The sequence below is a fragment of the Anser anser genome (assembly GCF_964211835.1).
Source record: "Anser anser genome assembly, contig: HAP1_SCAFFOLD_84, whole genome shotgun sequence".
In the NCBI taxonomy this organism is placed as follows: domain Eukaryota; kingdom Metazoa; phylum Chordata; class Aves; order Anseriformes; family Anatidae; genus Anser; species Anser anser.
In genome coordinates, this window is record NW_028153512.1 from 97,864 (window position 1) to 111,514 (window position 13,651).

The following is a 13,651-nucleotide window of genomic DNA, read 5'->3' on the forward strand; positions in this document are numbered from 1 at the left end:
AGATGAGGATGAGGATGTCGGAAAATCAACAGTAATTACCCGGACTCTATACCAGCGTGAGCTACGAGATGTGCGAAAAGATTTTGGTCGCTGTATAGGCGAGCAGCTTGTCACCTGGCTGCTCCGGTGCTGGGACACGGGAGCCAATTATGTGGAATTGGAGGGCAAGGAAGCCAGGCGGCTGGGATCCCTTGCTAGGGACGCATGCATTGACAAAGCAATTGGAGATGGAGCACAATCTCGCAGCCTCTGGAGGCGTCTCCTGTCAGCTGTGAAGGAAAGGTATCTCTTCAAGGAAGAACTTGTATGTTTACCAAGCAAATGGACCACCATGGAGAAGGGAATTCAGTACCTGAGGGAATTGGCCGTACGGGAAGTAATTTATAAGGACCTAGATGACGCACAAACATCCACAGATCCAGATGCAGTCCAGTGTACACCACCCATGTGGCGGAAGTTTGTACGGAGTGCCCCATCATCATATGCCAACTCATTGGCAATACTAGCCTGGAAAACGGAGGAGAATCCCACAGTGAATGAAGTGACTAAAATACTCCGGCAGTACGAAGGAAATCTCTCCTCTTCCCTAAAGGCCTGTGTCTCAGCTGTGGAGAAACTCTCTGAAGAGGTCCACCAACTTAAAGAGAATTTATCTTCCCCTCCACCTGAACGAACCAGTGTCCACCAGCTAAAAGAGAATGCTTTAGAGAAACTTTCTGAAAAGATCCACCAACTTGAAGAAAGATTATCTTCCCCTTCACCTGAACGAACCAGTGTCCACCAGCTAAAAGAGAATGCTTTGGAGAAACTTTCTGAAAAGATCCACCAACTTGAAGAAAGATTATCTTCCCCTTCACCTGAACGAACCAGTGTCCACCAGCTAAAAGAGAATGCTTTGGAGAAACTTTCTGAAAAGATCCACCAACTTGAAGAAAGATTATCTTCCCCTTCACCTGAACGAACTAGTGTCCACCAGCTAAAAGAGAATACCTTGGAGAAACTTTCTGAAGAGATCCACCAACTTAAAGAGAGTTTATTTTCCTCCCCACCTGTACAAACCAGTGTCTCAGCTATTAGGGGTAAACGTTCATCTATGCAAGGAAGACAATATGGTGGGCACACACACCGCGCCACCCTGTGGTTTTACCTACGTGACCATGGAGAGGACATGAGAAAATGGGATGGAAAATCTACTGCGACCCTAGAGGCACGGGTACGTGAATTGCAAAGGAAAACAATTGGGAAAAAGGAGTTCTCTGAAAGGTTTGCTGCTCCAACTTCCAGCAGGCAGTCCTTTAAACACAGAAATGAAGATTCTGACCAGGACTAGAGGGGCCCTGCCTCCAGCCAGGGGGAGGAAAGGGACAATCGAGTTTATTGGACTGTGTGGATTCGATGGCCTGGCACGTCAGACGCACAGAAGTATAAGGCTTTGGTAGACACCGGTGCACAATGTACTCTAATGCCATCAAGCTATAAAGGGCCAGAGCCCATCTGTATTTATGGTGTGACGGGGGGATCCCAGCAGTTAACTGTATTGGAGGCTGAAGTGAGTCTAACCGGTAATGAGTGGCAAAAGCACCGTATTGTGACTGGCCCAGATGCTCCGTGCATCCTTGGCATAGACTATCTTAGAAGAGGATATTTCAAGGACCCAAAAGGGTTCCGCTGGGCTTTTGGCATAGCTGCTTTGGAGACAGAGGACATTAAACAGTTGTCTACCTTGCCTGGTCTCTCAGAGGACCCTTCTGTTGTGGGGTTGCTGAGGGTTGAAGAACAGCAAGTGCCGATCGCTACCACAACTGTGCACCGGCGGCAATATCGCACCAACCGAGACTCCCTGAGTCCCATCCATAAGCTAATTCGTCAACTGGAGAGCCAAGGAGTGATCAGCAAGACTCATTCACCTTTTAATAGTCCCATATGGCCAGTGCGAAAGTCTAATGGTGAGTGGAGACTAACAGTGGACTATCGTGGCCTGAACGAAGTCACGCCACCACTGAGTGCTGCAGTGCCGGACATGCTAGAACTCCAGTATGAACTGGAATCAAAGGCAGCCAAGTGGTATGCCACAATTGATATCGCTAATGCATTTTTCTCCATCCCTCTAGCAGCACAGTGCAGGCCACAGTTTGCTTTCACTTGGAGGGGAGTCCAATATACTTGGAATCGGCTGCCCCAGGGGTGGAAACACAGCCCTACCATTTGCCATGGACTGATCCAGTCTGCGCTGGAGCAGGGGGAAGCTCCTGAACACCTGCAGTACATCGATGACATCATTGTGTGGGGTGACACTGCAGAAGAAGTTTTCGAGAAAGGGAAGAAAATAGTCCAAATCCTTCTGAAGGCCGGTTTTGCCATAAAACAGAATAAAGTTAAAGGACCTGCACGAGAGATCCAGTTTTTAGGAATAAAATGGCAAGATGGACGCCGTCAAATCCCAATGGATGTGATCAACAAAATAACAGCTATGTCTCCACCAACTAGCAAAAAAGAAACACAAACTTTCCTAGGTGTCGTGGGGTTTTGGAGAATGCATATTCCAAATTACAGTCTGATTGTAAACCCGCTCTACCAAGTAACCCGTAAGAAGAATGCTTTTGAATGGGGCCCTGAGCAACGACAAGCCTTTGAACAAATTAAGCAGGAAATAGTTCATGCAGTAGCCCTCGGGCCAGTCCGAACAGGACCAGATGTAAAGAATGTGCTCTACACCGCAGCCGGAGAGAATGGTCCCACCTGGAGCCTCTGGCAGAAAGAACCTGGGGAAACTCGAGGTCGACCCCTGGGGTTTTGGAGTCGGGGATACAGAGGATCTGAAGCCCGCTATACTCCAACTGAAAAGGAGATATTGGCAGCATATGAAGGAGTTCGATCTGCTTCGGAAGTGGTCGGTACTGAAGCGCAGCTCCTCCTGGCACCCCGACTGCCGGTACTAGGCTGGATGTTCAAAGGAAGGGTCCCCTCTACGCATCATGCAACTGATGCTACATGGAGCAAGTGGGTTGCACTGATTACTCAGCGGGCTCGAATAGGAAACCCCAGTCGCCCAGGAATCTTGGAGGTGATTATGGACTGGCCAGAAGGCAAATACTTTGGGATATCACCAGAGGAGGAGGTGGTTCGTGCTGAAGAAGCCCCCCTGTACAACAAGCTACCGGAAAATGAGAAGAAATATGCCTTGTTCACTGACGGGTCCTGTCGTATTGTGGGAAAGCATCGGAGATGGAAAGCTGCTGTATGGAGTCCTACACGACGAGTTGCAGAAGCTGCTGAGGGAGAAGGTGAATCGAGTCAGTTTGCAGAAGTAAAAGCCATTCAGCTGGCTTTAGATATTGCTGAACGAGAAAAGTGGCCAGTTCTCTATCTCTATACTGATTCATGGATGGTAGCAAATGCCCTGTGGGGGTGGTTACAGCAATGGAAGCAGAACAACTGGCAGCGCAGGGGCAAGCCCATCTGGGCTGCGGCATTGTGGCAAGATATTGCTGCCCGGGTAGAGAACCTGGTTGTAAAGGTACGCCATGTAGATGCTCATGTGCCCAAGAATCGGGCTACTGAAGAACACCAAAACAACCAGCAGGTGGATCAGGCTGCTAAGATTGAAGTGGCTCAGGTGGACCTGGACTGGCAACATAAAGGTGAATTATTTATAGCCCGATGGGCCCATGACACCTCAGGCCATCAAGGTAGAGATGCAACCTACAGATGGGCTCGTGATCGAGGGGTGGACCTGACCATGGACACTATAGCACAGGTTATTCATGACTGTGAAACATGTGCTGCAATCAAGCAAGCCAAACGGTCAAAACCTCTTTGGTATGGAGGACGATGGCTGAAATATAAATATGGAGAGGCCTGGCAGATTGATTACATCACACTCCCTCAAACCCGCAACGGCAAGCGCCACGTACTTACAATGGTGGAAGCAACCACCGGATGGCTGGAAACATATCCTGTGCCCCATGCCACCGCCCGGAACACTATCCTGGGCCTTGAAAAGCAAGTCTTATGGCGACATGGCACCCCAGAGAGAATTGAGTCAGACAACGGGACTCATTTCCGAAACAACCTTATAGACACTTGGGCCAAAGAACATGGTATTGAGTGGGTGTATCACATCCCCTATCATGCACCAGCCTCTGGAAAAGTTGAACGATACAATGGACTGTTGAAGACTACACTGAAAGCAATGGGTGCTGGGACATTCAAAAATTGGGATACACATTTGGCAAAGGCCACCTGGTTAGTCAATACCAGGGGATCTGCCAACCGAGCTGGACCTGCCCAATCAAACCTGTTACGCACTGTAGAAGGGGATAAAGTTCCTGTAGTGCACGTAAGAAACATGCTGGGTAAAACAGTCTGGGCTACTCCTGCCTCAGGAAAAGGCAAACCTATTCGTGGAATTGCTTTTGCTCAGGGACCTGGATGCACTTGGTGGGTAATGCAAAAGAATGGGGAGGTCCGGTGTGTACCTCAAGGGGATTTGATACTGGGTGAGAATAGCCCATGAGTTGAATTGTAGTATGTTAATTATTATATAATAATGTATGTCATCACTACCATGATTGCTATATATCATAGATGAAAATGGTGATTAATTAGAATGTATTGGACAGAGTGTAACCTGAGCATGACATAAATGGTATGGAATAAGGGGTGGATATCTGTCCTGGTTCCAGTTAGGACAGAGTTAAGTAGCTCATAGTAGCTGGTAGGGTGCTATGTTTTGGATTAGGATGAGAAGAGCGCTGATAACATGCTGATGTTTTAATTGTTGCAGAGCAGTGTTTACACCAGGCCAAGGACTTTTCGGCTTCTTGCTCTGTCCTGCCAGCGAGCAGGCTGGGGGTGCAGCAGGAGCTGGGAGGGGACAGACCCAGGACAGCTGACCCAAACTGGCCAAAGGGGTATTCCATACCATCTGACGTCATGCTAAACAATATATAGGGGTGGCTGGCCGGGGTGGGGGCGCGGCTGCTCGGGAATAGGCTGGGCATCGGTCAGCGGGTGGTGAGCAATTGCATTGTGCATCACTTGTTTTCTTACACATTATTATTGTTAATACTATTACCATTATCACTATTATTATTATTATTGTTATTATTATTTTCCTGTCTTAATAAACCGTCTTTATCTCAACTCACAGGCTTCACTTTCCCGTTTCTCTCCCCCCATCCCAGAGAGGGAGGGGGGAGGGTGAGCGAACGGCTGTGTGGTGTTTAGCTGCCAGCCGGGTTAAACCACAACAGTGATGCACTGCAGTGAGTCCAGAGAGTGCACTGGCACCACTGGGGATGCAGTGCAGTGAGTCCAGAGAGTTCACTGGCACCACTGGGGATGCAGTGCCGTGAGTCCAGAGAGTGCACTGGCACCACTGGGGATGCACTGCAATGAGTCCAGAGAGTGCACTGGCACCAATGGCAACGCAGTGCAGTGAGTCCAGAGAGTGCCTTGGCACCACTGGGGATGCAGTGCAGTGAGTCCAGAGAGTACCCTGGCACCACTGGGGATGCAGTGCAGTGAGTCCAGAGAGTGTACTGGCACCACTGGGGATGCAGTCCCGTGAGTACAGAGAGTGCACTGGCACCACTGGGGATGCAGTGCAGTGACTCCAGAGTGTGCACTGGCACCACTGGGGATGCAGTGCAGTGAGTCCAGAGAGTGCACTGGCACCACTGGGGATGCACTGCAGTGAGTCCAGAGAGTGCACGGGCACCACTGGGGATGCAGTGCCGTGAGTCCAGAGAGTGCACTGGCACCACTGGGGATGCAGTGCAGTGAGTCCAGAGAGTGTAATGGCACCACTGGGGATGCGCTGCAGTGAGTCCAGAGAGTGCACTGGCACCACTTGGGATGCAGTGCAGTGAGTCCAGAGAGTGCACTGGAACCACTGGGGATGCAGTGCAGTGAGTCCAGAGAGTGCACTGGTACGATTGGGGATGCAGTGCCGTGAGTCCAGAGAGTGCACTGGCACCACTGGGGATGCACTGCAATGAGTCCAGAGAGTGCACTGGCACCACTAGTGATGCAGTGCAGTGAGTCCAGAGAGTGCACTGGCACCACTGGAGATGCACTGCAGTGAGTCCAGAGAGTGCACTGGCACCACTGGGGATGCAATGCAGTGAGTCCAGAGAGTGCACTGGCACCACTGGGGATGCACTGCAGTGACTCAAGAGAGTGCACTGGCACCACTGGGGATGCAGTGCAGTGAGTCCAGAGAGTGCACTGGTACGATTGGGGATGCACTGCAGTGAGTCCAGAGAGTGCACTGGCACCACTGGGGATGCACCCCGGTGACTCCAGAGAGTGCACTGGCACCAACTGGAAATGCACTGCAGTGAGTCCACAGAGTGCACTGGCACCACTGGGGATGCAGTGCAGTGAGTCCAGAGAGTGCACTGGCTCCACAGGGGATGCACCCCGGTGACTCCAGAGAGTGCACTGGCACCACTGGGGATGCACCCCGGCAAGTCCAGAGAGTGCACTGGTACCACAGGGGATGCAGTGCAGTGAGTCCAGAGAGTGCACTGGCACCACTGGGGATGCACCCCGGTTAGTCAAGAGAGTGCACTGGCACCACTGGGGATGCAGTGCAGTGAGCTCAGAGAGTGCACTGGCACCACTGGGGATGCAGTGCAGTGAGTCCAGAGAGTGCACTGGCACCACTGGGGATGCAGTTCAGTGAGTCCAGAGAGTGCGCTGGCACCACTGGTGATGCAGTGCAGTGAGTCCAGAGAGTGCACTGGCCCCACTGGGGATGCAGTGCAGTGAGTCCACAGAGGGCACTGGCACCACTGGGGATGCAGTGCAGTGAGTCCAGAGAGTGCCCCGGCACTACTGGGGATGCAGTGCAGTGAGTCCAGAGAGTGCAGTGACACCACTGGGGATGCAGTGCAGTGAGTCCAGAGAGTGTACTGGCACCATTGGGGATGCACTGGAGTGAGTCCAGAGAGTGCACTGGTACGATTGGGGATGCACTGCAGTGAGTCCAGAGAGTGCACTGGCACCACTGGGGATGCAGTGCAGTGAGTCCAGAGAGTGCACTGGCACCACTGGGGATGAACTGCCGTGAGTCCAGAGAGTGCACTTGTACCACTGGGGATGCACTGCAGTGATTCCAGAGAGTGCACTGGCACCACTGGGGATGCACTGCAGTGAGTCCAGAGAGTACCCTGGCACCACTGGGGATGCAGTGCAATGAGTTCAGAGAGTGCACTGGCACCACTGGGGATGCACTGCAGTGAGACCAGAGATTGCACTGGCACCACTGGGGATGCACTGCAGTGACTCAAGAGAGTGCACTGGCACCACTGGGGATGCAGTGCAGTGAGTCCAGAGAGTGCACTTGCGCCACTGGGGATGCAGTGCAGTGAGTCCAGAGAGTGCACTGTCACCTTTGGGGATGCAGTGCAGTGAGTCCAGAGAGTGCTCTCGTACCACTGGGGATGCAGTGCAGTGAGTCCAGAGAGTGCACTGGCACCACTGGGGATGCAGTGCGGTGAGTCCAGAGAGTGCACTGGCACCACTGGGGATGCAGTGCAGTGAGTCCAGAGAGTGCACTGGCACCACTGGGGATGCACCCCGGTGAGTCCAGAGAGTGCACTGGCACCACTGGGAATGCAGTGCAGTGAGTCCAGAGAGTGCACTGGCACCACTGGGGATGCACCCCGGTGAGTCCAGAGAGTGCACTGGCACCACTGGGAATGCAGTGCGGTGAGTCCAGAGAGGTCACTGGCACCACTGGGGATGCAGTGCCGTGAGTCCAGAGAGTGCACTGGCACCACTGGGGATGCAGTGCGGTGAGTCCAGAGAGTGCACTGGCACCACTGGGGATGCAGTGCACTGAGTCCAGAGATTGCCCTGGCACCACTGGGGATGCACTGCAGTGAGTCCAGAGAGTGCACTGGCACCACTGGGAATGCAGTGCACTGAGTCCAGAGATTGCCCTGGCACCACTGGGGGTGCAGTACAGTGATTCCAGAGAGTGCACTGGCACCACTGGGGATGCAGTGCAGCGAGTCCAGAGAGTGCACTGGCACCACTGGGGATGCAGTGCGGTGAGTCCAGAGAGTGCACTGGCACCACTGGCGATGCACTGCCGTGAGTCCAGAGAGTGCACTGGCACCACTGGGGATGCAGTGCAGTGAGTCCAGATAGTGCACTGGCACCACTGGGGATGCACCCCGGTGAGTCCAGAGAGTGCACTGCCACCACTGGGGATGCACCCCGGAAAGTCCAGAGAGTGCAGTGTCACCACTGGGGATGCAGTGCAGTGAGTCCAGAGAGTGCACTGGCACCACTGGGGATGCAGCGCAGTGAGTCCAGAGAGTGCACTGGCACCACTGGGGATGCAGTGCAGTGAGTCCAGAGAGTGCCCTGGCACCACTGGGGATGCAGTGCAGTGAGTCCAGAGAATGCCCTGGCACCACTGGGGATGCAGTGCAGTGAGTCCAGAGAGTGCACTGGCACCACTGGGGATGCAGTGCAGTGAGTCCAGAGAGTGCACTGGCACCACGTGGGATGCGGTGCAGTGAGTGCAGAGAGTGCACTGGCACCACTGGGGATGCAGTGCCGTGAGTCCAGAGAGTGCACTGGCACCACTGGGGATGCACTGCAATGAGTCCAGAGAGTGCACAGGCACGACTGGGGATGCAGTGCAGTGAGTCCAGAGAGTGCCCTGGCACCACTAGGGATGCAGTGCAGTGAGTCCAGAGAGTGCCCTGGCAACAGTGGGGATGCAGTGCAGCGAGTCCAGAGAGTGCACTGGCACCACTGGTGATGCAGTGCCGTTGGTCCAGAGAGTGCACTAGCACCACTGGGGATGCAGTGCCGTGAGTCCAGAGTGTGCAGTGGCACCACTGGGGATGCAGTGCAGTGAGTCCAGAGAGTGCACTGGCACCACTGGGGATGCAGTGCTGTGAGTCCAGAGAGTGCATTGGTACGTTTCGGGATGCAGTGCGGTGAGTCCAGAGAGTGCACTGGCACCACTGGGGATGCAGTGCCGTGAGTCCAGAGTGTGCACTGGCACCACTGGGGATGCAGTGCAGTGAGTCCAGAGAGTGCACTGGCACCACTGTGAATGCAGTGCACTGAGTCCAGAGATTGCACTGGCACCACTGGGGGTGCAGTGCAGTGAGTCCAGAGAGTGCACTGGCACCACTGGGGATGCAGTGCAGTGAGTCCAGAGAGTGCACTGGCACCACTGGGGATGCAGTGCGGTGAGTCCAGAGAGTGCACTGGCACCACAGGGGATGCAGTGCGGTGAGTCCAGAGAGTGCACTGGCACCACTGGGGATGCAGTGCCGTGAGTCCAGAGAGGTCACTGGCACCACTGGGGATGCAGTGCAGTGAGTCCAGATATTGCACTGGCACCAACGGGGATGCACCCCGGTGAGTCCAGAGAGTGCACTGGCCCCACTGGGGATGCACCCCGGTGAGTCCAGAGAGTGCACTGGAACCACTGGGGATGCAGTGCAGTGAGTCCACAGAGTGCACTGGCACCACTGGGGATGCAGTGCACTGAGTCCAGAGAGGTCACTGGCACCACTGGGGATGCAGTGCAGTGAATCCAGAGAGTGCCCTGGCACCACTGGGGATGCAGTGCAGTGAGTCCAGAGAGTGCACTGGCACCACTGGGGATGCAGTGCAGTGAGTCCAGAGAGTGCACTGGCACCACGTGGGATGCAGTGCAGTGAGTCCAGAGAGTGCACTGGCACCACTGGGGATGCAGTGCCGTGAGTCCAGAGAGTGCACTGGCACCACTGGGGATGCAGTGCAGTGAGTCCACAGAGGGCACTGGCTCCACTGGGGATGCAGTGCAGTGAATCCAGAGAGTGCCCCGGCACCACTGGGGATGCAGTGCAGTGAGTCCAGAGAGTGCAGTGGCACCACTAGTGATGCACTGCAGTGAGTCCAGAGAGTGCACTGGCACCACTGGGGATGCAGTGCGGTGAGTCCAGAGAGTGCCTTGGCACCACTGGGGATGCAGTGCAGTGAGTCCAGAGAGTACCCTGGCACCACTGGGGATGCAGTGCAGTGAGTCCAGAGAGTGTACTGGCACCACTGGGGATGCAGTGCCGTGAGTCCAGAGAGTACACTGGCACAACTGGGGATGCACTGCCGTGAGTCCAGAGTGTGCACTTGCACCGCTGGGGATGCAGTGCAGTGAGTCCAGAGAGTGCACTGGCACCTCTGGGGATGCAGTGCTGTGAGTCCAGAGATTGCACTGGCACCACTGGGCGTGCACTGCCGTGAGTCCAGAGAGTGCACTGGCACCACTGGGGATGCAGTGCAGGGAGTACACAGAGGGCACTGGCTCCACTGGGGATGCAGTGCAGTGAGTCCAGAGAGTGCCCCGGCATCACTGGGGATGCAGTGCAGTGAGTCCAGAGAGTGCACTGGCACCACTAGTGATTGTCCTGGTTCCAGTTAGGACAGAGTTAAGTAGCTCATAGTAGCTGGTAGGGTGCTATGTTTTGGATTAGGATGAGAAGAGCGCTGATAACATGCTGATGTTTTAATTGTTGCAGAGCAGTGTTTACACCAGGCCAAGGACTTTTCGGCTTCTCGCTCTGTCCTGCCAGCGAGCAGGCTGGGGGTGCAGCAGGAGCTGGGAGGGGACAGACCCAGGACAGCTGACCCAAACTGGCCAAAGGGGTATTCCATACCATCTGACGTCATGCTAAACAATATATAGGGGTGGCTGGCCGGGGTGGGGGGGCGGCTGCTCGGGAATAGGCTGGGCATCGGTCAGCGGGTGGTGAGCAATTGCATTGTGCATCACTTGTTTTCTTACACATTATTATTGTTAATACTATTACCATTATCACTATTATTATTATTATTGTTATTATTATTTTCCTGTCTTAATAAACCGTCTTTATCTCAACTCACAGGCTTCACTTTCCCGTTTCTCTCCCCCCATCCCAGAGAGGGAGGGGGGAGGGTGAGCGAACGGCTGTGTGGTGTTTAGCTGCCAGCCGGGTTAAACCACAACAGTCTTTTTGGCGCCCAACGTGGGGCCCGAAGGGTTGAGATATCGACAAATCTGACCAGAGTGTGTTAAACTAAAATTGGTATAAGTATTGGACCTGCTTAATAGTTGCTAGTCACGATGTTGATTGCCTTAATCTCCAGTCTGCTGTACCTGTATTCCAAATTGAGTTTTATGGTGTGTTACTTTCTGAATGTGCTCCCTGTTGCACTGTTTATCCTTTCCGGGCCCTGGTTTAAGATTGTTATGGTACTGTGCGGTGTAACAATGGCTTATGAAATGATGAAATATCTGGTCACGACTTTAACCTGGTATTTGTACTCAGCACTGACGTCGACTCTATACTTGGGAACCCATATCTCGGAAACTATTAGCAATTACACCTATTGCCTGTTTTCGTTAGGGAGCCAATCTGTGAAGGGGACAGGGGAAGACATGTTTCCCTACCTGTTCACTCTCCCTTTCTCCTTCACCACCACCCTCTTATCCCCCGAGTTAGTTACGGTGGTTCTCCGAGATGTTGAATATCCTTGGGATACTCAGACCAGCCTGCTCTTGTTGTTATGTCTCCTGAATGCGCTTCAGATTTTGTGGAGGGTTAAACAACTACTTAGGAATCTCATCCGGAGATCTGTCTTGAGGCGGGATAGTTGCGAGTGGCAGGGAGTGTGGGAGGATATGGGCAGGTTTCTAGAGCAGTGGTCACCTCCAGTGTTTTGGACATTCACCCCTGAACAACTGCAAAATCCTAAAAAGCTGGCAGAATGCTTGAAAAAAAGGTGTCATGACTCTGGCAGTTCCAAAGTGACACAAATCACTGTAGCGTGCTGGGGTCTGGCTTGTGCCTATCGAGCTGCAATTGATGTTATTAGCAACCTAGCTCCAGCTCCTGCAGCTACTCCAGCTCCAGCTCCTGCAGCCGCTCCAGCTCCTGCAGCCGCTCCAGCTCCTGCAGCCGCTCCAGCTCCAGCTCCTGCAGCTACTCCAGCTCCAGCTCCTGCAGCCGCTCCAGCTCCTGCAGCCGCTCCAGTTCCAGCTCCTGCAGCTACTCCAGCTCCAGCTCCTGCAGCCGTTCCAGTTCCAGCTCCTGCAGCCGCTCCAGCTCCTGCAGCCGCTCCAGCTCCAGCTCCTGCAGCTACTCCAGCTCCAGCTCCTGCAGCCGCTCCAGCTCCTGCAGCTGCTCCAGCTCCAGCTCCTGCAGCCGTTCCGGCTCCTGCAGCCGCTCCAGCTCCAGCTCCTGCAGCCGCTCCAGCTCCAGCCCCTGCAGCCGCTCCAGCTCCTGCAGCTGCCCCAGCTCGTGCAGCTGCTCCCACTCCTGTGGCTGGGTCAGAGAAACGAGCTGTAGCAGTGCAAGTTGACCCCGCAGAGGGTATCCCAACCCCTGTGGCAGACCCTGTGTCTGGGTCAGAGAAACGAGCTGTAGCAGTGCAAGTTGACCCCGCAGAGTGTATTCCAAGCCCTGTGGCAGACCCTGTGTCTGGGTCAGAGAAACGAGCTGTAGCAGTGCAAGTTGACCCCGCAGAGGGTATTCCAACCCCTGTGGCAGACCCTGTGGCTGGGTCAGAGAAACGAGCTGTAGCAGTGCAAGTTGCCCCTGTAGACAAGGTGAAAAAATGGTATAGAGGCTCAGGTCGTTTAAAACGCAGACAGTCTTCTGCTAAGTCTGGGCGAAGTGAAGACGAGGCTGGGCCATCAAAGGTGCAGGAGACTGAAGATGAGGATGAGGATGGCGAAAAATCAACAGTAACTACCCGGACTCCATACCAGCCATCAAAGGTGCAGGAGACTGAAGATGAGGATGAGGATGTCGGAAAATCAACAGTAATTACCCGGACTCTATACCAGCGTGAGCTACGAGATGTGCGAAAAGATTTTGGTCGCTGTATAGGCGAGCAGCTTGTCACCTGGCTGCTCCGGTGCTGGGACACGGGAGCCAATTATGTGGAATTGGAGGGCAAGGAAGCCAGGCGGCTGGGATCCCTTGCTAGGGACGCATGCATTGACAAAGCAATTGGAGATGGAGCACAATCTCGCAGCCTCTGGAGGCGTCTCCTGTCAGCTGTGAAGGAAAGGTATCTCTTCAAGGAAGAACTTGTATGTTTACCAAGCAAATGGACCACCATGGAGAAGGGAATTCAGTACCTGAGGGAATTGGCCGTACGGGAAGTAATTTATAAGGACCTAGATGACGCACAAACATCCACAGATCCAGATGCAGTCCAGTGTACACCACCCATGTGGCGGAAGTTTGTACGGAGTGCCCCATCATCATATGCCAACTCATTGGCAATACTAGCCTGGAAAACGGAGGAGAATCCCACAGTGAATGAAGTGACTAAAATACTCCGGCAGTACGAAGGAAATCTCTCCTCTTCCCTAAAGGCCTGTGTCTCAGCTGTGGAGAAACTCTCTGAAGAGGTCCACCAACTTAAAGAGAATTTATCTTCCCCTCCACCTGAACGAACCAGTGTCCACCAGCTAAAAGAGAATGCTTTAGAGAAACTTTCTGAAAAGATCCACCAACTTGAAGAAAGATTATCTTCCCCTTCACCTGAACGAACCAGTGTCCACCAGCTAAAAGAGAATGCTTTGGAGAAACTTTCTGAAAAGATCCACCAACTTGAAGAAAGATTATCTTCCCCTTCACCTGAA

At 53.6% G+C, this 13,651-nt stretch overlaps 1 protein-coding gene across 1 annotated transcript; it reads left to right on the top strand.

Annotated features, from left to right (window-relative positions):
* Window positions 1-10,725: 10,725 nt before the first annotated feature.
* Window positions 10,726-12,746, top strand: LOC310892016 (uncharacterized protein; the record flags this gene model as incomplete). The annotated part of the gene is made up of 3 exons (XM_083854204.1): window positions 10,726-10,765; window positions 10,902-12,682; window positions 12,714-12,746. The coding sequence occupies exons 2-3, from the start codon at window positions 11,120-11,122 to the stop codon at window positions 12,744-12,746; spliced, it is 1,596 nt and encodes a 531-aa protein (XP_083710330.1). The 5' UTR covers window positions 10,726-10,765; window positions 10,902-11,119.
* Between the last annotated feature and the right edge of the window lie 905 nt (window positions 12,747-13,651).